The following is a 25,131-nucleotide window of genomic DNA, read 5'->3' as shown; positions in this document are numbered from 1 at the left end:
AGAAACACTAGGAGGTAGGCATGTCATTGTGCTTATTGTACTTGAGGAAATTAGGTAGATGATGGTTAACACAGTCCAGGGTTACACAGTTAGGAAGTTTCTAAAGGAGAGTTTGAATTTAGGTCTTCCTGCCTTTAGTTCCAGTGCCACCTGGCTGCCTTCAAAAACAAAATGAAACAAACAAAAACAAACAGAAACCAACCCTAAATCCTTGTACTCAAGGAGCTGTACTTTCTACTTGAGGAGAATGGGTACAACATTTAGACAGATTAAAAGAAAATACAACATATGCACAAATAAATGTCTAGGAGGTACCAGGAACTGGAGGATCTAAATAGACTGATGTAGGAAATGACACTTGATCTTAGCTTTAGAGGAAGGTACAATTTCTAAGAGGCAGAGATTGGAAGGAAGAACACTCCAGGCATGAGACATAGCTTGTACAAAGACACAGCACTGGGAGATGGAATTTTGTTTATGAAGAACAGCAAGAAGACCACTTTGGTTAGAATAGGGGTGGGGAACCTGTGGCCTTAATGTCACATCTGGCCTTCTAGGTCTTTGAGTGTGGACTTTTGACTGAGACCAAGTTTTACAGCACAAATCCTTTTACTAAGGGGATTTCTTCTGTGCAGTTTGGATTCAAAGGGCCACACTTGAGGACCTAGAGGGCCACATGTGGCATCAAGGCCACAGGTTGTCCGTCCCGGGCTAGACTATACACTGAAAAAAATGGAAAATAATGTGTAAGAACCCTAGAAAGGTCAAAGCTACATCAAGATTATGAAGGGCTTCAGATATATTCATCTTAAAGGGGAATCACTACTGCTTTTCTAAGTAAGGGAATAGTACTGCCAAATGTGGTTTTAGGAAGAACATTATGAGAGCTCTACCAAAAATGAATTACAAAAGGGAGGGATTTAATGCTGGGACATCAGTTAGGAAGTGATTGAAATAATCCAAGTAAGAGGTGATGAAAACTCACACTAAGGTTCAAGATTCTGAGGTAATACTTTTAGTGAATGTTTTTAAAGCAAAGCAAAAGTTTAGGAAGAAGTATAGCCTGGGAAGAGAAAAAGAAGGAAGATAATGAGATTTGCTAAATTGGAGATGTAAAGGGGACATTCAATGGGAAATTTCTAAAAGACAGTTGGTTCTGCTAGGCTGAGAAACTCAGGAGAAAAATTGAAGTATGATATGTATGTATGTATATATATGTATGTATATATACACACATATACTTACATGCATATGTATAAACACACACATGGAGACACACACTCAGTCATTTGCACAATGATCATACTTGAAACCATGGTACTAGAGGTAATTAACAGTTTGGCTTAAGGAATTCAGTGGTGGAAAACTCCAAAGATAGACTACCTTGCTTTTGGAGAAACAATTCATTTCATATCAATTAAAAACAAACACACATTTATAATGAGGGTCCAAGATAGTGAAGTGGATAGAGTGCTGAGGCTGAGTCAGGCTAAATTTTCAGTATGAGCATTTACACCTTGGAGATTAGCAAATGCTACAAATCTGGGCTTGGTTTATTTTATTGTTGATTGCTTAGATTTAAGAAAGTGATCGAAAAATATTAATAATGCGGATTAAACTTAAAAGTGTGTGGTGCATACCTTTTTTTAGACAGCCTATTATTAAACATTTACCAGCATATTCTTAGTTGAGTTTTTCTCTCACCTTAATCAACTGAGCAAACTATTAAGGAATTCTCCTATTACTGTATCCCAATATTTGTTTAAGTCCTTAATGTATTTGAAAGAATTGTAGAATTTTGGCTTTTGGACAAAAGATAACACCAAAAAGGACTCACCTTGTGGCTGGTTGACAAGATCAAGTCACACCTCTTGGGCTACCTAGATATCTATTATATAACATAATAATAACAACAATAACTAATATTTATATAGAGCTTACTATGGGCCAGGCATTATGCCTAAGCACTTTACAACTGGTACCTCATTTAATCCTCACAACAACCCTGGGATTCAGATGCTATTATTACCCCCATTATACAGATGAGGAAACTGAGGCAAACAGAGATTAAATAACTTGCCCAGGGTGACACAGCTAGTAAGTGTCTGATGCTGGGTTTGAAATGAGGTCTGTCTTGACTCCACGCCAAGTGTTCTCTCAACTGTGCCACTAGCTGCCTCTAATATAGTATATAATAATATATAGAAAGGCAGTTCGGTAGTGAGCTGACTTCAAAAGTGGGCTGGGAGGGTCTTAAGCAGGCACTTTTGCCTGCACAAGAGATTAGTAAAAAAGGAGTAGAGGTGGGGATAAGCCAGTGGAAATTACACTTCTCTTCTTTCTACTCCTCCGACTGACCATGTTAATAGAGAGGAGGGCCCAGTAGGACAAAATGCATACAGAAGACACACTGAGGATAAATATAAACATACCTGAAGCAACTTCAAAGAGCGTGACTCCTTGTACCAAAGGAGACTGCTGGGTAAGCATCTGAGAAAAGTCTTCCAATAATGAAGTTAGGAGTATAACCTGTGGCCTCATCTGTTCTTTAGGTGAATACATCACTTATATTGTACTTTAAACTTGAATCAACTATCCCTAGGGAACTTGTGTGTGTAAGGAGAGAGTGTGCCCCTAGTTTGGAGGAGTATTTTTTTTCTTACTATGCTATATTAGTAAATACCTGTGCTAAAAGCTAATTGAGGTTACTGACTGATAATTGATTGGAAAGCCACAGCTGGGAGAGGCTTCTAAGTAAGAGTAGTAGAAATCAATTCTCTCCAGAACCCTGAGGAAAGTAGAAGTTAGCCCCTTCTCATGATCTGGCCCCGCATTAAAGTGGTAGATGGGGAAATTACTCTGAGGGGTGTTCTAGACAAACACATATGCTACATATCTCTGTAAATCAGAATATTTACAAAGTAATTCCAAGAAGAAAAGAGCATTATCAACTTGGCAGGGGGAGCCTCAGGAAAGCTGTATGGTAGCAGGTAACGATATATAAATGTTCCTCCTAGTTTCACTTGAAATGTGCCTTCTTTTGACTTTCAACTGTTTTTTTCTAGTTCTGCCTCTGAGATAAAACAGAACAAGTCGGATCCCTTTTTCCATCTGATATTTCAAATATATTTATATATATATATATGTACATGTATGTGTATATATGTCTATATATGTGTGTGTGTGTGCGTTTTGTGCAAATGGATGTCAGGAAATATTTTGTCAAATGTCTTGATTAACCCTGTCATAAAAGGAAATGAGGCTAGTCTGACATGACTTGTTCTTAATCAACCTATGCTAACTGGTAGTAATAGCATTATTTCTTTCTAGATGATCACAATCCATTTTGGTCCTAAGAAATATAGAATAAAAAGTCTTTCTATTTGGGAAAATTCCCTTGACTGCTAATAAAAACTCAATTGATTTATACCAAAAATGACATTCAAACTCCCTTTGCATTCTGTGATAGGAACCACGTCACTAGTGGCTAGAGCATTGGAACTGGAGTCAGTAATACTTGAGTTGAACTCTTTCCTCACTGGTTCAGTGACCTAAGACAAGTCACCCGTAATTTCTGAGACATATTTTCCTCATCTATAAAATGAAAACAGTAATTGCACCTATCACACAAGTCTGTTATGAGGATCAAATGAGATGATGTATGTAAAATGCTTTGCCAATCTTAAAGTTCTATGTAAGTATGACACTATATAAAATGTTATTTTTTCTTTGGAAACTTGGGTTTTGCTTTGTAAGCTACAAAGAAGGCAGAAGTAATCAGAATTGTCTACCATTTAAAAGTCTCTTATCTTCACCAACCTCACTCTTTCCAACTTCTGTTGATATTGCTTACAGTATTTTATATTAATAATGAATGTGAGGTTAGTCATACTTTTTTATTGTCATTAATTAAAAACATACTGTAAAATCCCTTTGTCATTAGGATCAAATGGATATCACTTTTTGGAAGCCATGTGAATATCTCCTATTTACATATAGAGCATATCTGCTATTTGGATAATGCTGGATTTAGTTTTGTAAGATAGATTTGATGCTAAGATACCATAAGAAAGGCTAACAACTCCTCCAACTGCGTGGAAAGATGATACCATAGTTGTTATTGCCAGCTTGGAATGTACCTCACTCTGGAAAGCTTGTGGAGAGGGGTTTCAAGAGACAGGTGACATAATTATTTTTGTTTAAAAAAAAACAGCAGTGATTGATCAAATGAAAGAGGAAAAGAATCATCAGTAACTCCAGCAGAGGAGCTAATATTACCTGAAAAGTCACTAGGCATTGTGAAAAAAGAAGCAATGTTCTGAATAAAAGTTTGTTTGTCATTGAGTGTAATGGGAATTTTAGAGTATGCCCAGATCATCTAACATGGAGTCATCCTGCTTCTGAGAGAAGACATCTTATATTTGCCTACCATATGAGTGGAAATAAGTTCTTTCCATTGAATGCATAGCTAGAAAAGATTTTGGTTTATAAACTGAATGGGACACTCACTCTCTTTTCTTATGGTTGCCAGAGATAGTAAAAGTCAGTTCACCCACAACCAGGGAGCCATGAACTGACTGGGTGGAGGGAAAGACTTCCTTTCCTGCTTTTCCCCTTCCTTTTTCTCTTTTGCCCTGAGAATCAGATTAGGGTGTATATTTTACTTTGATTCACTTGTCCTTGACTTTAGGTGTAGGTGGTGCACTGAACCCTCATTAGAAACAAGCATTCAAGCCACTGTGAATTTGGAGCCAGGATTCCAAGTTGGATACCACAGCCAGCCTACCTTTCTGATCTTGATGAATCAGTTTCCTCATCTGAAAAATGAGCTGTTGAACCAGTTGACTTTATTTTCCCTTCTAACTCTAAATGTGTGATGTTTATCAAAATCCATTAATAATTACTTAAAATTAACAAATAGAAGTATCAGAAGCTCTGAGGAAATCATATTTCAGACTGAGGCAACAAGAATAAACTAAGCTTTGGATCATGATATTAGAGAAGGGAATAACCATTTATTAAGTATCTATGTGCTAGGCACTGTGCTAAGAACTTTACAAATATTATCCTATTTGATCTTCATAACATATTTGGGAGGTAGGTGTTATAATTTTCCTCATTTTATAATTGAGGCAAACAGAGATTATATGACTTGCCTAGGATCAATCAGCTAGTAAGTGATTGAGACTGGATTTGAACTCAGAGCTTCTTGACTTCAGGCCTAGAACTCTGTACCCTGTACAACCTAGCTGCCTACTGGAAGAGCACCTTTTATGTTTTATGAAAACAACAAAAACCTCACAACCTTTGAATTAAAGGTATATGAATTCTGAATGATTTGTACCAAATGTAGTCATTTAAAATTTTTAAATAATAAAAATAGTAATAAAGATAAATTTGCATAAGCAAAAATTGAAGACAAATGTCCTATTTAATATTCCAAGCCAAATTGTTAATACTTGATTTGATTGTTTGAATCCTAAGAGAAAACTCTATACCAAATGAATTACCATGTATGAGATTTATTTTGGTTCAGAATGGTGCCAGGGCACTGTATTACTGAAGACATTGTCTTAGAACATTGCTGGGACAACAACCTGCTCCCTAGTTGCTCTAAAGCTCTCATAACATCTTTAGGTTTAACCTAGTCATAATTTTACTTTTATACTGATAATGTATATGTGTGCTTTTTTTTTCTATTTTCACTATAGAGGCATATACGTTTACACATCTATCTATCTATATCTATCTATCTAATCTTCATCATCTACCTCAGGGCTGTCCAAAATGTGGCTCATGGGCCTTATGTGGCCTGCAGTGAGATTTATGTGGCCCACCTACAAGCATAGAAATTTACATAAATACTTTAGTAAAGGAAGCTGAGCTACTGCAGAGCTCTCACTAAAATGGCAAATCAAAATATATTGTCTATTGTTTCAATAAAAACCTGAGGTTGGACAGCCCTCATCTACATAATCAATTATTTCTTGTTTGGAGTCACATAGGAAAAATAGGAGTCATCTAGGTAGCTCAGTGGATAGAGAGTTGGGCCTGGAGTCAGGAAGACCTGAGTTCAAATGTGGACTCAGACACTTACTAGCTGTGTAATCTTGGGCAATTCACTTAACCTCTGTTTGTCTTAATCCACTGAAGAAGGAAATAGAAAGTTTCTTCAGTATCTTTGTTAACAAAACCCCATGGGGTCATGAAGAGTCAGACATGAATGAACAGCAACAAAGAAAAAGTGAAAAACTGAAATTCACTGATTATCCCAAACTTTCAATTTAATCAGTAGTTTAATGCCACCCACCTTTTAGCTAGACAGGATATACTCCAAATGCATAATGAAACATACTTGTGGACATGGCCAATGAAGGGATTGATTTTGTTGGGCGTTTTATATCTATGTATCTTTACATGTGCATATATATGCATACATATATATATACATATATGTATATATATACACATATATATGTATATGTGTGTGTGTGTGTATATATATATATATAAATGAGAGTTCATTTTTAAATTTTTATAAAATTTTCCCATTGGAGAAGGTAGCAGGTGTATTAGATGCTAGGTTCTTATAAAAATAAACAAATTTAGCCAATAGTTTTACAATGGTGGCGAACTCCAGTGGCAAACTCCTGAGTGAGCTAGAACAAGATTAAAAGGTAAGCAGAAAAATTTTAACAAAATGAATAAAGAACAAAAGGCATAACATTAACATGTGGTTTTCAAGGCCAATATTCAGACTATAAGAATCCATTTCTATTTGAGTTTGGGACAACTGTTTAACCATTTCCTAACTTTTTCGTGGAATAGAAGGCCTTGATGTTTGCCTCCCTACATTTCTAAGTTGAGATAAAGGTGAAATGGATAAAACCACTTTAACTGGGGAATTGCCAAATTTGGCAATAATCCATCTTCAAATAATTAAGGCATTACTTTATATAATATATATGGGATAGCTTTTATTCATGGGTTCACATTAGGAGGAAGGAATGAATGAAAAGGAAGAACAGATAGATACAAAGGTCAAGGCAATTCATCATCCCGAATTAGAGATTTTCCTTAGCAGATCAGAGGAGGGTATGAACAGATGACTTAATTTCTTCTCTGTGTTACAGAAAATACTCTTTCATCTCTTATCAGTAGAGAAATGGGTTATTCTTATTAATAGGAAATAAGGAAAATGGTATTTATTAAGCACTTCCCTACTATGTACCAGGCACTATACTAGATGCTTAGACATAATAGTTTTTTGTTTTGGAGTGCTTCTCAGCACTAAAGCAGTCAAGTGCCTTTGATTGAGTCTTGCCTTTGCTTGAATCAAGAGTCTTTGATTGAATCAAGAGTCCTTTATTGTAAACAGTATATATACTCTGAGGTTAGCATTTTGCTTTGAGGCTCACTCATTGAAAGAGTGTTCCTGTGATTTGGTTAGATGAGACTCTGTGTAACTGTTAAGGAGCTCCAGAGCTTTGAAAACTCAGATGTTGGTGCTTCTCTCTCTGGTAACTATGTATGTGTTGCTATGGTCAAACAGTTAGAAGCCTGTCTATTGGTTTGTGTTAATTTCATTGTTTGCAATTTCTGTTTGTAATTTCTCTGAAGTTCAGGGTGCTGACTTTTTCCCCTGAACTAAGTGAATGATATATGTATGTTTAGTTAAAGTAAGATTGTTAACCCCTTAAAGTTGCTTTCCTTTGGTAAAGCAGATCAAAGAACCTGTACTGTTAGCCCTCCTGTGTGCTGGTGTTATTGGCCTCACACCTCCACAGTAGCTGCAAGTAATAGTGTTGTTACCCTGAGTTCCAGAAAAAAGCAAGTTTACCATACACAGGAATAGGCAAGCTGGAACATAGGAGAGTTCCACCACTGTGGTAGTACATGTTAGTAGCAATAAGCTTTTTCCCTAAAGAATACTACAAGAGAACCAGGAGGCAAGGAGCTGGAATGATGGTACCTACAGAGGGAGAGTATGTAAATAATCTTAAGGGAGGAAGCAGACCCTTCCCTCCAACATGGTAGTCCCTTGGGTCCAAAGCACCATTTGCCTCATGCTAGTTATAGATCAGTAGATTATCCATATCATGTGATATGCATCAGAGATTTGCTTTCCTCATATAATTATGATATTTTTCAGTTGTCAGAACATGCTGTCTCCCTGTCATTGGTTCTTGTGTGCTCAGAGAATGTAAATGAATCATAATATTTGAAAAATAATCTAAATATTGATCTGTATAAAATAATACAATATTATATAAAAATTTCCTATTTAAAAAGTACTATATACTATAAGTCGAAATTAAAGATACATTTTCTTCTTTTTAGTATCATCTATGACCATGATTGTTTGGACTGAACCAAATAACTGAGATCTAATTGATTAAACATTAATAGAGCAAAACTATATGAAAAGCCAGTAGAGATAGTTTAATAGTGTTCATTACTAGAAGGACTTGGGGACCAGAAGGGAGTATTTGAATTAGAAATTTAGAAATCCAAGATAGGTAGCAATTGTGATATTTATAGGGATGGATCAAAGAACTGAATTGTTCAAAATTCAATTGGTCAGATAACTATTTGCCTTTTTCTTTGGCCTTATTATATTTCTGAGTGTGGTATACATTTTTGAGTTTGTTGATTATTTTTAAATATGCAGAAAATATTGGAAGGAATTTGATGGAGTTATTAAGAGTTTTTGGCCAAAAATCAGGAATTTATGGGTTCAGCCCTCAGCTATCATCTACTGGTTGGTTTGATTTGGAAGTGTCCATAGAATACAAGTTTTGTTCAACAACAGGACCTAAGTTGCAGGATCATAGAATTTCAGAGTTTGACAGAAATGCAGTGGCTACTTAATCTAAATAACCAAAAATGAACTCCCCTCTTTAATTCATGAAACAAGTGGTCACCTTCTTCTCATAGTCAAAAATCTCCAGAGAAGAATAAACCAGTCTCTCTACCCTGCTTATGTCCCTTTTGTGCTGCTCTAGCTGAAAGTTTTTTTTTGTTGTTGTTGTTTGTTTTTTTTTAATTGTATCCAGCCTACATTACTCTCTTTTCAACTTCTAATCACTGATCCTGATTCTGCCCTCTGGGACCAAAGAGAAAAAGTACAACTTTTCTTCCAAATGAAAGCTTTTCAAATACTTGAATATAGTTATCATGTCCCTTTGAGCCTTCTCTTCTCCAGAGTAAACATCCCAAGATTTATCTTCAGGTAACACAGAATCAAAGCTCTTCATCTTTAGAGTTCCTTTGCTAAAACATAATTCCCATACTCCAAAACAATCCTCTAGAAATGGATCGACACTATAAAATTTTCTTTGTAAACTCATTGCTAAGCAACATGTCATTCACAGAGTAGATTCTTTATAAATATTTGGCTGTTATTATTGGATTCAACTAAATTATCCAAGTCTCAGTTTTATCATCTACAAAATAGTGAAAATCAGACTTGTTCCACATGAAGTCTATGAAATAAAAAATTAACCGTCATATAAATGTGAGATGTTCTCCTAATTCTAAAACCCCTGGTTAGGCTGCCATTCCACTTTGCAGGTATAACATAAATAGATATGATAACTCTGAAACAAATTTCTTAACAGCAGCTGTAGGTGGTGTGTATCTATCACAAATCAAGTCAGAGATATCTGTCAGAATTAAAGAAGGGAGAATTGAAAAGTTAGTATATTGGGGAGATGACATCTATAATATTTACAGGAACGGTTCAGTGGAGAAATTTTTAAAGCCTCAGTTGAATGAGTAAACAACCTAGAATCATCACAATATTATATATTAAGAGTTGAAAGGTTCCTTCAAGGACATCCACTCCAACTCCCTCACTTTTATATAAGGAAACTGAGGCATAGTGAGGGTGAATTATTTGCCCAAAGCCACACAGGTAACAGTGACAGAGATCCTTTTTTTAATGTGTCCTTGCCATTCTTCTGTTACTGAGTTCGAGCATATTTCCAAATTGGCAAACTTTATTTTTAAATGAGACACAGAGGTTCCATAGAAAATGTATAAAATGACTCTACTGAAAATGAGGAACTTATAACTGATTGCCTTTGTAGTAAGCTTTAGCATTCTCCGTCAGCACCACACTTCCAGCCTCCCCTGTGAGTTCTTGTAAATTTAGGTATCTACATTTTATTGTACTAATTATTATTATTATTATTAATTTTTATTTATTTGGCATCTTAAGGATTAAAAAGTGCTTTACTAATCACTTTTGATCATTTGATCCTATCAACAATCCTGGGGGGTCAGTGTTCCTTTTTTTATCGACAAGGAAGCTGAGGCAGACAGAGTCACAAAGCTAGTTAAGCGTCTGAGGCAAAATTTGAACTTGACTCTTCCCGACTGAAAAGTTCAACACTCTATCTACTTTTTTATCTAGCTAGCATCACATTTACATATGATTTTGCAAGATTTAAAATTTAGGTTAAATGCTTATGTTTTCTTTCCCATAGTCCTAAGTTCTTTGAACAAAATGAAATGAAGTGATTAGAGATCCATTTACTGGTATAATCTTCACAGAAATAGAAACAAATAATGAAAGATTAGTTCCAATAGGGTCAGTAGCTGACTATGTCATACTGTTTGCTAAAGACAGTGACAATTCCAAGACCACAATGCAGTTGAGGATAGATCAGTTAAAGTGATTGTCATAGAAAGTAGGGACATTTGATAGTTCCATTTTTAAGCTGGAAAAAGAGACTTCATAAGAGGCATTATTACATGAGAGGAAGAATAGTAGACAAGTTTTCAGAGACCTGGGCTCTAATTTTGACTGTGACATTTTGCATTTCTGACTTCAGTTGTTTGTTTTTTAAATAATAAAGTGAAAACATTGCACTAAACTATCTCTAAGGCTTGTTCTAACACTAAGATTTCAAGTCTGAAACCCAAAGAAACTTTAAGACATATTGAAATATTATTATTAGTAGTAGTCATCCTACTGCTACTGCTGCTGCTGCTACTACTGCTACTACTACATAACTCCCTCTCAGCCTTATTTGACATTTAGCAGGGGAGAGTATTTACTGAATATATAGGAGTTGCTAAAATGACAAGGATAATTTTCTAATATCTGTGTTGGACAGAAACATCATTTATTTCTAATGCTGTAATCTGCCTTGCTATACAAAAACCTATTTGACTATTCTTATTTATTTGCCTGTCTGCAAGGAAATTCAGTAATGTTCAATACTTACTAAGCTGCTAATGTTCAGAAAGATGGCACCATCTAGAAAACTGAAATGCTCCTTGTGCCAACTGATGAAGAGAAGTCCCTGGTTTTTACATCTGAGGTTACTGATAAAGAATTCATGCTGCCCATTTCAGAATGGTCTCCTGTTTACTTTTCCTTCTCTTTTTTCCACTTTAAGAATGATGCATATCTGAAGGATTTGCAAATTCAATCCCCTGTCTGGATGATCTGATTATTTCCAAGTTTTGATTAAAGACTTAACGCTCTGCAGCCAAAGTGTTTCATCTTAGAGTGACTTTGATCTTAGGTATGTAGTAGCAGTAGTCAGCACATTTCTTATGACTGTAGAAAATTCATCTCTGTAAAAATGTATAGATAGCATGACTTGGAGGGAATTTTTGACAGAAACAACAAAATATGTGTTTAGGCTTTTAGCTTACAGTTGATAAGTAAATTTATGGGTTGAGACACATTGGGAGAATGTACTCGGGTGATACTCATCACTCCAAAGAGAGTGACAGTTCATCAGCCATTAATGAACATAGAAAGTTGGTTTCATTTTGAACTATTTTTCCCCAGAAGAAATCACTGACCTGTTGTATGGTAAAATAAGAATACTTTCTCCTGACAACTTTCCAAAAGTGAATATTCTTACATGGTTAGAGTTCAGAAAGTTTTTGATCCAATGCATTGACCTTTTATCTTTTGAAGCCCAGATTAATAAAAATATCTAATGTAATATAATCTGATGTAATCTCCATTTTATTTGTATTATCAAGACTCATGAATCATAAAATTATGGGATCAGTGGTAGAAAGGACATTAGAGATCATGTGGATAAAATCAGGGATAAGATCTTCCACATCTCTGAAAAAATTCAAATGCTACTTGTACATTTCCACTAACAAATAATTCACTGCCTTTCAAGGCCACTTATTTAATTTTATAAGTAGAATTAAATTGAGCTTAATATGCCTCTCTAAAACTTCTACCCTTTGCTCATCTTTACATTCTCTGGGGACAAACAAAGTGAGTTATTCTTTCTTCTACAAGAAAATCCTTTAAATACTTGAAAACAGGTATCATACCTTCTTTAGGTAAAACTTCTGGTTTCTTCAGGTGATCTTCAAGAAGTATAATCCTAAGACCCTTTACCATCCTATTCACTGACCTGTAGACTAAGGGTTCTTTACCTGGGGCCCATTAATCCTATATATGCTACCTTATGCATTTCAAAATATTAATCCAAGAAAAGGTCCATAAACTTCACTTGACTGCTAAAGAGGTGCATGGCACTTGAGGATGCTATGTACCAGGACCAGACATCATGTCCTAGAGGTTTTAACCCTTTCACATTTGGAAACTTTGTCCTAAAGCCTACTGTTCTCATTGGTGACTATCCCATGTGTTTCACTATATCTAAACAGGCTCCAGCTATATTTTATTTTATTCTCTAGCCTGCCACCTTGCTGCAGGTGCACACTTGCTGATCTGTCCCCTCTCCCCTCCTTTGCCTGTTCTGGAACTATAATCAAATCAATATCACCATTGTTATGCAAAAGATTGTTTTAATCTACCCCCTTATGATTCTATTCACCATTCCTGTAACTTTAACTTCCAAAATCTCATGTCCTAGACTCCACTTCTTTATATATTTTTTGTCTTCACCTTTTACAAAGAAAGCTTCTTGAGGACAGGGGCTGTCCTTGTTTTTGTAATTATTTCTATCCATAGCACTTTGCAATGGTCTTCCATTGGTAATAATTAAGTGAAGTCAAGTGAAGTCCTACTGTTGTGTGTAATCATGATAACCCTGGGCTTCTGAAAGTTGTATCAGTGGATCATAAGCTGTGGAAGATCCTACTAAGTTAGAAAAGTTTTAAGAAATGATCCCAATGACAAATTGTATGACTTTTAAAAGAAGAAATAGTCTAGCTAAGCATGGAAAGGCTCATTATCATGAGAATACATGAGATTTATTATTTTGGCTATAGATATTCATGAAAACAGATGTCCAAGTCATAGAGGTCATGCAGTATTCATTGTTGGAACACATTCCAACACTAATGAAATCACAAAACTTGTAAAGCATCAAGAAAAATCATGAGGCCTTTAGTCAAATGATGTCATAGTTAACATTTTTTGGTTAATGATTTAGATGGAAATATAGGAGGTACACATCAGATCTTCAGATACTGCAAAGTTGGAAGCTGCTGCATACCTAATGGATATAGCATTGGGCCTAGAGTCAGGAGGACCCGAGTTCAAATCTGGCCTCAGAAACATAGTAGCTATGTGGCCATGGACAAGTCACTTGATCTCTTTCTGCCTCAGTTTCTTAATTTTAAAATGTAAATAGTAATGGCATCTACCTCCCAAGGTTGGTGTGAGAATAAAAAAAAGAGATAATGTTTGTAAAGTGTTTTGCAAATCATAAAGTACTATATAAATGGTGGATATTATGATGATGATCTTAATAATCTGGGTAGCATGAGTATATTTAAAATTTTTGATAAAATATACATAGATGAACAATAACAGATTTCAGTCTCTTAATATTATTTCTAAAAACAAACAAATGTGACATGCCCTATTAATAAGCCAGACATCAATATTTTTTGTTTTATTGCTTTTTAGTCTCTTACTCTTTTTAAATTCAAGATTTTCTATTTCAATAATCCAAGGTCTGACCTTGTGATTTTATTTGTCAGCTTCCCTCTTTTGCTGATCACTGGCTAGAACACTATGATCTAACAGCCAGTGGTTCTCACATCAGTTTTTGTTTTTTGAGGAAAAAAATTGCCAAAACCAATTCCTTCCCTATTTACTCTCAGTGTACAAATGTGGATACCACTGGCTTTGCAATTTAATATGTTGTTTGATATTTTGTTCATTTGCTGTCTTTCTAAGAAATCTGTCTTTGTGTGTTCTAATTAAGGTATGATAGTGATAGTCCTAAATGAACATAACTAAATGGAAACTTACTGAAGATAATTGTGCAAATAACATTTTTATCCAGGTTAAAAAAATGATTAAACTTCATAAGAAACCACTTCATCACTTGTACAAAAGAGCTAATTCAAAAACCAAACAAGTCATCATTTCCCCAATGAATGATGTGAACTATCTTAAACAAGAACATGACACCCTGTCAATATAAACAATTGAAATATAATATTTGATTGTCATCTGCCAAAATAGCACAAATGAAGAGAGTAAAAGAACTCAGTGATTTTAACAGCTTATTACAGAATACCCTGCCATGCTCAAACAGCATGAAGAAAACACCATTAACAGCTTATGAGGCTTGCATTATATGACATTTTTGAAGGACAGACAACCAAGTTCAGAGAATCTTACGTTCTTGGAAAGACGTGAAGAGCATCTGGAATCGGCTGTTTCGACTGCCCTCATCTGCCCACATGCGGATTACCCCAAGACCTGTGCGCAGCATCACATCATTAGCCACGGTACTACAAAACTTAGCTTTCAAATCCTCTACCGAGCTGCTCCCATCATAGACGGCCACAAAATTCCTTTTGCATTCATTTGAATTTTGCATCTCATAGTCCAAGAATCGTAAATAAATCTGAAAAAAAGCCAAATAATTCCCATAAATCAAAATACTGTGTTTCAACAAATAGAATCTTCTCTCCATTTATTTTTAAAGACATAGTCTGTTGATTTTAATCAGGTTTGGCAATGATATGAGGAACAATTCACAAGGTTCAGAATTTGTTCCAAATCAGCCTTCTGACATTTTTTTCCCCTAGTAGAACCCTTACATCCAGCTATCTTCTAAGGCTTGTCACTTATTTATTCTAAAGCTTTTTCCCAGTTAGTATTATTAATATTGTAAATGTATGAGCCACTTGATATTTGAAGCATACTTTACAATGAATATGTTTACTTATTTGCTATATCACCTTTGTTAAATTTACATTACCCTCATTTAACACCGAAGGGAGAGGAAAATGGACCATAGAAGTTATTGATATACTAAGGAGTCAAACAGCAAACCAGGAGAGGAATTTTTTAAAAATCTTATTTATTGTAAAATTAGAGGAGTTGTACTAAATGATTTTAAAGATTCATTCCAATTTTGACATCGTATGATTTTAAATAGTAAAGCAAGGGGCTCTTTAAAAAAAAATGACTCGCATACATAAGCAACAGCAGACCAAGTAAAGGGACATTCAGCCTGTAACTTCTGATTAATCCCATCAGTCAAAGTTTACTAACCTGTTGTTACAATTAAGAGACTTGCAAACATTGTCATTCTGCCTGCAGCATTGTGTCAGAACCACAATCAATCAATTTCAATAAAAGTAAAGGTTGGAATGGTTCTGGAACAATTCTGCCATTAGGCATATGGGCATTGCCTAAATGTCTTCACCCATTCATTTTTTTTTACTTGAAGAAATCAGTCTACCACATATCAGGCAACATCTTTCCTTAGTCTAATACTGACTGATATTGTCATCTAATAAGGTTTATATGCAGATTGGATTCTTATCTGTGATATAATTCTGTAAGAATCTAATTTCTCATGGAGTTTCATAAGATGTGAATCTGACACAATGAACTTTTTGTCCCCTCAGGACCCATGCTTATCCATCTTATGGCGTGTTAAATTTTCTCAATATATAAAGAAAAGGTCAGGTATTTGTTGTAAATTCTGTCCCCAAAGATGAATCATTCTGGTAATAGATTTTCATTAAACTTTATAAGAGATTATATGTGATAGTGCTTAAAACCAAATACTTGGAATAAAAATGCACCATGAATAAACCTAATACTTCTGCATGTTGGAGAAAAAAAAATTTATGGGAAGTACAATAAAATTCAGAGGTGTATGTTTCTTATAACAAACTATGATCATATGACCAGTAAACCACTCCATGTCTTGTTAAGGAATGAAGAAATATAAGTGAAAGTCAGTTTGGTCAAATACATGTCTTTCTTTCTTAGATATTTAAAAGTGTTATATAGAAAGATTAGTAAAGGCTGAATTTTGTTTTGTTATAGCATACATTCTCACAGTTCTTTAAAAATTAAAAAAAATACAAGTTGAGGTTCATATACAATTTCCAAATTCTTGGAAGTTGAATATAAATTAAGTTCAATTAATGTAGAATTTTGAAATTTGCCCTCAGAATTGTTACTTAATAATTTCCAGACAAATGTGAATTTCAGTTGTTTCATTTTAATTTATCAAATGGATTATTTCTTATTCGTAATCTGCTAGTGATCCACTTGGGCTAAATAGTCTCCTATTAGCATTCATCAAATTATCTTGCTCTTAAGATATCCAGTTCATATTTCCTATCTATGCAACTTAAAATCCAGACAGTCTAATTGGCTTCAAGATATTATGATCTCATGAAATGTTAAACCTAACAATAATTTTATTGGTATTATTTCCTACATGTCATCCTGCTCTCTACAAAGGAAACAAGTTTAAATATGTTGTTAACCCCCCTGCCCCCTCTACTTTCCATTCCTTTAACTACATCAAAAATCTGAGTTTTTAGTGTAGCACTATTAAATCTTCACTACGTAAGGCAGGAACAGCTAGATGGCACAGTGGATAGAGTACTAGGCCTGGAGTCAAAGAAGGCTCTTCTTCCTGAGTTCAAATCTAGCCTCAGACACTTACTACTATGTGAGTAAACAAATCACTTAGGCCTGTTTGCCTCAGCTTCCTCATCTGTAAAATAAGCTGGCGAGAGATATAGCAAGTAAAAAAAAAAAAACAACCTCAAATGGGGTCTCAAAGAATCAGACACAACTGAAAAATGACTGAACAACAAATAAGGTAGGTCAAAGATATATTTAGATTTTAAAATATTACAAGAAGATGCATTGGACTTAATTTATGAACCCTCAATGACATTACCACGTCTGCTAAGAACGCATTCATGCACAGAATGTCACAAAGCAACCAATCAGTTCTACTTTTGCAATACTGTACAAAGAAACCAATGAAAACTGAAACTAATATAAAATATGTACTACTTTTCCCCTAAGTGTTTTCAAAGGCTTACAATTCAAAAGTAAGTTCTCCATGCAGAAGATTAAGTGAGGAACTGAGGCAATAACCTTGGACAAATGACTTTACTTCTCTGGGCTTCCATCTCCTCATCTTTAAAATGAGGGAGTTGGATTAGATATCCTTCAACATCCCTTTAATCTGCAGATCTTTGATTTTGCACTGTAATTTAGAGTCCTAGAGAGTCCTGAGGGCTTAAATGATGTATCCAGGGTCAAATAACCAGTATGTGTAAGAGAAAGCACTTGAACCTAGTCTTTCATTCACTAGACTGTCTCTCTCTCCACCATTTCACATTTCCTCTAGACAGGTATTACTATATTTACCCCAATTGTCATTAATAGAACATTTGCTGTACATTATTATTGAAAAGAAGTGTTTGATTAACAAGTTCTGCATTACCTATGTCAAGAAATGATGCAATCTTAAGAAAAAAATGACATATGGTTTCTATTACCTCAAAAGAGCTCAAGCACAATAAATATTACAATGTAAGAAGGATTTATAAAAAAATCAGGAAAAAAGTATTCCCCAGCAGTAAATGAATTCCCTGAAATTCTATAAGCCTAAGATCATTCTTTACAAGGGTAATCCTAAAATAGATGGGATGAGAACATGTGGAATATAATCCTGGTATTCATTTAGTTTTGCTATAGAAATTTCTGTATTTTCTATCTTAGCTGATTTATTTAAATTCCTTTAAATTTAATTACTGATATTTACATGCTTCTTTATTTAAAGGTAATTCTTACTTTTTTAAAAGAAGGGACTTGATTTCAGAAGGAGCCTGTTTCTGCCTTTTTCCCTATATTTTCTTCCTGTTGGGCTCAATGACATAATTTTAAACACTGATCTTTAGTCGTTTGAAAAAATGATGCAGCACACTAGGAGGGTATTTTACTTAAATCTGCTATATTTCTGCAAACGCCAAGTGCCATTAGCAATAGAAATGATAAAGCTTCTACACAGCTGTGTCATATATAATTTATACCCATTATTACATTATAATTTTAATAGCCATGTCACCCTAAAGGGTGGAGTATCACAATAAAGGAGGAAATACCTGCTACATGGTACTTAAAAAAACAACAACTTGAATTTGAGAATAAAAGAAAGCTTTCTTGCATCCATATTGATGAAAAGGAATGATGATAAACTGTGAATAATATTTAACTTCAGTAAAACAGTCAGATTATAATCTCTGCACAGTGAATCACTTTTGATGAGCTCTTCTTTTTAATCAATCACCAAATGTTTGAACTGACAACATGATTGATTAAGCAGATCATGAAGAGCTCCAGAACATTTAAATGATATCCGGCAATATCTGACTTAATAATCAAACTATGGTGTGGAGAGCAGAGAATCATTTTTTTAAATGTACAAAGCAAATGAAACCAGACATTCATTTACCAAGCAGTACATTCACAAATAGGAGCATATTTTCAGCCTCTCTTATTGTTCTTTTTTCCCTCCCTGCAGGATGATATATAGATGACAGTGATAATTTATGATAGTTATCTGATAATTGTCCCAGCCAACTTAATGTAAATTAAAATTCAACATGGGGATAGCTAGGTGGTACAGTGGATAGAGCACTAGGCTTGAAATCAGGTAGACTCATCTTCCTCAGTTCAAATACATCCTCAGATACTTACTAGTTGTTTGACCATGGGCAAGTTACTTAACCCCATTTGCCTTGGTTCCTTCATCTGTAAAATGAGCTGGAGAAAGAAATGTCAAACCTCTCCAGCATCTTGGTCAAGAAAACCCAAAATGGGGTTATGAAGAGTCAGACATGACAGAAACAACTCAACAACAACAAAAATTAAATATACCACAACCTATTGAATCCTTATATGCTCATTTGTACTAGTATCTTTGAGTCTGTGCTTATAGACTATGTCAGAAGTAAAATACTATTATTGATGACTTGACGGAAAAGAAGATCCCTGTTTCCATTTATTATTGAATCAGGCCATGCCATGCCACATCCTAGCATTTTTCCACAGTAAGGATTGGTTGCAGGGACATTTTAGTATTTTTAGAAAATATCAAAACTACTGTCCTGTCAAGGATATAATTCAGAATGATCATATCAATGTTGAAAAGGCATAGAAATTTAGGAAGCAATAAGGACTTATACTATGCCAAGGTTCTCATAATGGCAGAGAGCTTTATAATGAAATTTTGACATATATAGGGATTGATTCATTCTAAGTGACTCATAATATATATATAGTAGAATCAGAGGACTGCAGAAATATAGAAGGGAAAAAATCCCATTCAGGATAAAGTAGAAGTGCAACAGAGAAAAAAAAAATCCCTGATTTATCTCCATTAAAATCATACTACCAGAGCATAAGCTCTGGCAGGTTCTATCAAGATGGAAGACTATGGAAATGTTGGCAATAAACTCTATGTTTACCATCCAAGGACTACAAAGTATGTTAGATATTTCCTTCTACAAATTCCCATAGAACTTTAGACCTACCAGGACTCCTTAGTATCCAATTCAGACCTCTCCTTTTGGACATGCCACTAAGAACTAGAAGGTTAGCCACCAGAAGGTGATGAAAATTTTAGGACCAAATTAACCTATGAAGATCATATACTATGAGGGAGTAGTTGCAACCTGCAATGGCAAAGTCAGTACCCAGACCAAAGAAATGAGAAGTCATTCAAATATTGAAGCATTGGACCAATTAATCTTTTAAATTAATTTGATAATTATTTTCATTCAAATTTTGCGGCAGGATTTGTACATAGAACACTAAATACTTATAAATATCATTTGAGAAATAATCCTATCTTTGAAGTTTGATTCTGCCAAAATCTGTTATGTGAAAATAATTATTTAATTTTCATATTCTTGGAAATCATTTGGATTTTTCTCTTTTCTTTTTAAGGAGAATAAATCTTCCCCAGAAATCCAAACTTACTATGTACAATCTTAATATCCACAATAGATGTTATGGGCCTGTGTGTATATGCATATGTGGATACATGCAAATATGCATTATCATGTGTATTATATGCATATGTAAATGTATATGTATATATACATATACATATGTATAGATGTAAAATGGCTTGTCACAGATAATACACTGTCATATTTAGTTAGTCCTTATTTCCTCATGAGTAGTAATATTGAAAATGAACTACCTTACTTATTAAGTAGCACAGTTCACTGACCACTTAGTTTTCTATCATTAGTTGTGACCTACTCTATAACCAAAAGAAAAGTAAAACTCAAGTATTTCCAGCATTATCCTCTGTATCTTGAAATATTCTATTCTTAAAAGCAATCTTATAAACATAGAAAGCCTATCCTGGTGAACTCTAGCTCCTGGTTTGATCCATAGTTATTCATTGCCATTTTGTATCCTCTAACCTTTAATTTAACAAAAAAAGTCTGTCACAATACAGTCATCTTTTTCCAGCTCTGCAGGTAACTTTCCCTTTGGGTCATGGAATGCCAAATAGTATAACAGACAGGAACATTCCATTTTGCTGCCCTGGGATTATACAAAAGACAGTCTATTTACTAGCTTGAGGGAAGGGGTGTGGGTTTACAGTCTCTCTTGAAAAATGTTTGACAGCAAAAGCTAGTTATAATGATAAGCAGGGAGGAGGGCTCCTGCTGTTCTCTGGCAAAACGTCCTTTTAAAAAAGTCCTCCATTGACAGGGATTTAGAATGAAATTGCTTCTACATACATCTTTCTTGCACATGGCTATTTTACAATGGTTATAATTCAAGGCATGATCAACCCCGTCTCATATAATTTTGAGCTAAAAGGTCCCTTAGGGAACTAGATCAACCTTTTTTTGCATATCCTGAAATTCTCCAATTCTCCAACGTTTAGGAAGAATCATTTCCTCTGCCCTCTGGGGTATAAGAGAACTTTAAAGACTGTACTTGGGTATTATGATGTAATATCAGCATCTTGAGGGCATGGAATATCTCATTTTTGCATGTATCTACAGTATTTGATGAATATCTACAGATTTGATGGAAGCAGACACATAGTAGATACTTCATGAATTGTACTGACATATTTGTTCATCAGTGTTAGCGTATCAGTAAAGCAAGATTCGTGACCTCAAAGATGACCATGAACATGCCTGTATGGTTCAGAATCACAAAGTGTAAGAGATTCTCCAGGTAGAAGGCAGGAAAAGTATAACATTTAATTAGACACCAGAGGATCAAATCCCAAAACCAATAACCACAATTGGACATAGCAATAATTGTATTCCAAAACCAGTAAGTCCACCTCAATGTAACAACAGTAAAGAATCAACTCATCCTTTGACCTTCCCCTTTGCTGGGGCCTTCCTGTAAACAGTTATGAATTCCAACTATCTGCTTACCTGTATTCTCTTCCCCCTCAGTTCTCTGGTCTCTGCTGCTCTCTGGTCTCCACTCTCTACTCTGCACTTTCTCTCTTTAGCTCTCTGAGTTCTATAGCTCACTAGTCTACAGATTCTCAGCTCTGTCATCTTTGAGTTCTTACTTCTTCTCCTTGGACTGAATTTCTGACCTTACTGACTACCTTCTGGGTATATACACTCTTCTTAGGGCCTGAGGACCTCACACACAGTCAGCAAAAGGGTGTAGGCCTGGGGTTTAGCACTTAGTAAGTAAAGGGTGTAGGCCTGGCTCTAATCAAGCACCCCTTTAACTAGCCCCACCTTAGGCTTATTGAATGGGTAGGAAGGATCTTTAATCACTGATTGGCATAACAAAAGTGTACGCCTGCCTCTAATCAAACTTCCCTTACCTGGTCCCACCTTAGGCCTATGGAATGGGTGGGAAAGATCTTTAATCACTGATTGGCATCACAGTTAGACCCAATGCCATGTAAAGAATACCAAAGTTGTCTACCAAAGTGACCTTCTAATGTTAAGATAATGGCATAGTAAGTGATCCTTGGCAGTTTTGTCCACCTGTTGGCAAAGTTACTTGTAATCAGAAACTGATGTATCTGTGTTCACTTTCCTATTTTTCATGCATCTCAGAGACCTGGCTTTAATAGGAAAAAACAAATGAAAAAAATCTGTATTGGATTCCTGTACAGCTGAAGGTGGCCTTTCAACTCCAGCATAGTTCCAATACTATTCTGAACTAATAATTAAATGAAGTCTTTGAAAAGTTCTAATCCACTTTGCATCTATTGCTCTTTCTAGTTTCAACTCCTGGGAACAAGATGCCCTTCTCACGTTAAGCTCATCAGTTGCTAACTCAGTCCTTGATTGAGACCACTCACGTCAGTCTTCTTTCCCCTCTGACTGAAGGACTGGAGGATGGAGTACCAAACTCCTCCCAATGCCTTCCTTTATAGAGGGCAGAAAGTGGATCCTCAGCTCATTCCACTTTATATCTTTAGCTCTTCCTTGTTTCAGCTCCACAGAACACAACGTTCATAGTGCCCTCCTATCCAATTACTTTCCTTTTCTTCCTCTTTTTGTGTATTGTCTCCCACCACTAGATTATAAGCTTCTTGAGGGCAGGAACTGTCTTTCCTTTTACTAGTTTTATCCCCAGTGCTTAGCACAGTTCCTAGTGCATTGTAGGTGCTTAATAAATGTTTACTAGATTATTGGATAAATTATCCCTGCTGTCCTAATCGTATAAATTTGGGCAAGTCAGTTAATCCTATCTGCTCTTTACTTTCTAAATATGATAAATATATATTCATATATAATAAAATCAAGCCAACAATCATTTATTAAGTACTTGTATATTCACATATAGTAAAATCAAGTCAACAGCATTTATTGATTATTTACTTACTATGTGATAAGCACTCTACTAAGCACTGGAGGTACAAAGGCTAAAAAGGTAGTTCCTATCTTCAAGTAGTATACTTTCTTTTTTGGGGGGGGAAGTAGTAAGCTTGTCAAGTGTCTGAGGCCAGATTTGAACTCAGGTCCTCCTGACTCCAGGGACAGTGCTCTACTCACTGCACCACCTAGCTGCTCAAGTAGTATACTTTCTAATGGGGGAGACAACATGTAGATAACTAGGTAGATACAATATAGATGGGTAGATAGATAGAATATATATTTCTATAGTATCTAGTTGTTTATATTTTGTGTGTATATATGTATAAATATTTATATATGTGTATATGTTTGTATGTATGTATATGTGTGTATATATATGTATATTTGTAGCTAAAAATGCCTTCTCCTCTCTTAATGCCTTATATCTACTGTGTGTGTGTGTGTGTGTGTGTGTGTGTGTGTGTACAGAGTAGCACATATCAAGATGAAGCTGAAGATACTTAAGGGTGAGGTAGGAGTGCTTCCCAGGCATGTAGACAGAAGTTGGCATGCCACTTTTCTTGTCCTCCCTTTATGTGTGTGTATACATATACATATAAGTACATAAAATATATGTATGTTTATAAGTATACATGTGTAAACATATATACACATATGTGCATACATACACTAAGTGGCTGTAAGTCACTAAGAGAGGGGAAGGCATTTATAGCTGTAGGGAATAAGGAAGGTATCCTGAAGTAGGCAGAATTTTATCCAGGTTTTAAATGAGGTCAAATAAACTAAGAGATGAAGTTGAAGAGTCAGAGAATTCCAGTTTTGCAGGATAGCTAGTACAAAAATAAGGAGACAGAAGATTAAATATCATTTTTGAGGAATGCCAAGTAGACCAGTGCTTCTGGAATATAGTGCATGGAAATGAGTAAGATGTAAGAATACTGAAAAGGTTGGAAGGCAACAGGTTATGAAGAACTTTAAATTCAGGGGGGTGAGGGGGAGGAAATTATATTATGAACCTGGAAATAATAGGAAGCCACTGGAGTTCATTGAGTGAGGTTGGGACATTTGAGGGGCATGTAACATGCTCAGATTTATACTTTAGAATAATCACCTTGGTGGCAGAGTGGAGGATAGACTATAGTGTGGGGTATATTTCAATAGTCCAGGCAATAGGACCAGGATTAGGGTGAAGTTGTGAGAATGGAGAGAAGGAAATGTATATGAGAAATGTTGTAAAGATAAGAGTGACAAGATTTGAAATGGATTAGATATGTGGAATCAGTGAGAATAAAGACAGTGGGGGGAGAAAGGGAATACATATGTATATAGTACCTATAATGTTCCAGGCACTATACTAAGCACTTTATCAATATTATCTCATTTGATCCTCACTACCACTCTACTAAGAAGGTGTTGTTATTATTCCCATTTTACAATTGAGTAAACTGAGTTAGAAAGAGGTAAAGTCAAGTATGACATCCAGGTTGTGGACCTAGGTGACAGGGAGTGTGGCCATTCCCTTAACCATAAAAGAAGTTGGAAGGGCTAGAATTTTGGAGGAAAGAAAATTAGTTCTATTTTTGAAATATTTAGGTTGAGATGCCTACATGATAACCAATTTGATACGTCCCAAAGGTAGTCACTAGAGCTTGATATATAAAATTGGGAATTATATGTATAGAAATAATAATTGAACCCCTGATAGATGAAGAGATCATCAAGTGAAATAATATAGAGGGAGAAAGGGGTCCAGGAGAGAGCCTTGGGGGTCAACTATGGCTATTGTTCATGATTTTTGTTTAAATTGAGCTGATGCTTCCATTCCAAATGCGCACTATCTAACATCACCTGGATCCTCAGTGCTACCAAGTGACACTTTTACACAATACTTACTGGATCATACTCTCTACAGCACATTGAAATATCCCTCCCACCCCATCCCACCTTTCTCTAGCTCTTCCCTTCCCATTTTGTTCTTAACAGATAACCTTGTTTCTTAATTTACTGAGAATGAACAGGGAATAGTTGAAGATGATGATGAGATGATGAGTTGAT

General features: G+C 35.2%; 1 protein-coding gene across 1 annotated transcript in view; it reads right to left on the bottom strand.

Annotated features, from left to right (window-relative positions):
- NETO1 (neuropilin and tolloid like 1) overlaps positions 1 to 25,131 on the bottom strand; it is a 209,494-nt gene that overhangs the window by 45,942 nt on the left and 138,421 nt on the right. The window contains exon 7 of the mRNA XM_036742188.1: positions 14,591 to 14,819. Within this exon, the coding sequence (XP_036598083.1) occupies positions 14,591 to 14,819 (229 nt within the window). The remainder of the gene's footprint in view (positions 1 to 14,590; positions 14,820 to 25,131) is intronic.

The sequence above is a fragment of the Trichosurus vulpecula genome, chromosome 1 (assembly GCF_011100635.1).
Source record: "Trichosurus vulpecula isolate mTriVul1 chromosome 1, mTriVul1.pri, whole genome shotgun sequence".
NCBI lineage: Eukaryota > Metazoa > Chordata > Mammalia > Diprotodontia > Phalangeridae > Trichosurus > Trichosurus vulpecula.
The sequence above is the reverse complement of the archived record's forward strand: the minus strand, read 5'-3'. Positions and strand labels throughout refer to the sequence as shown.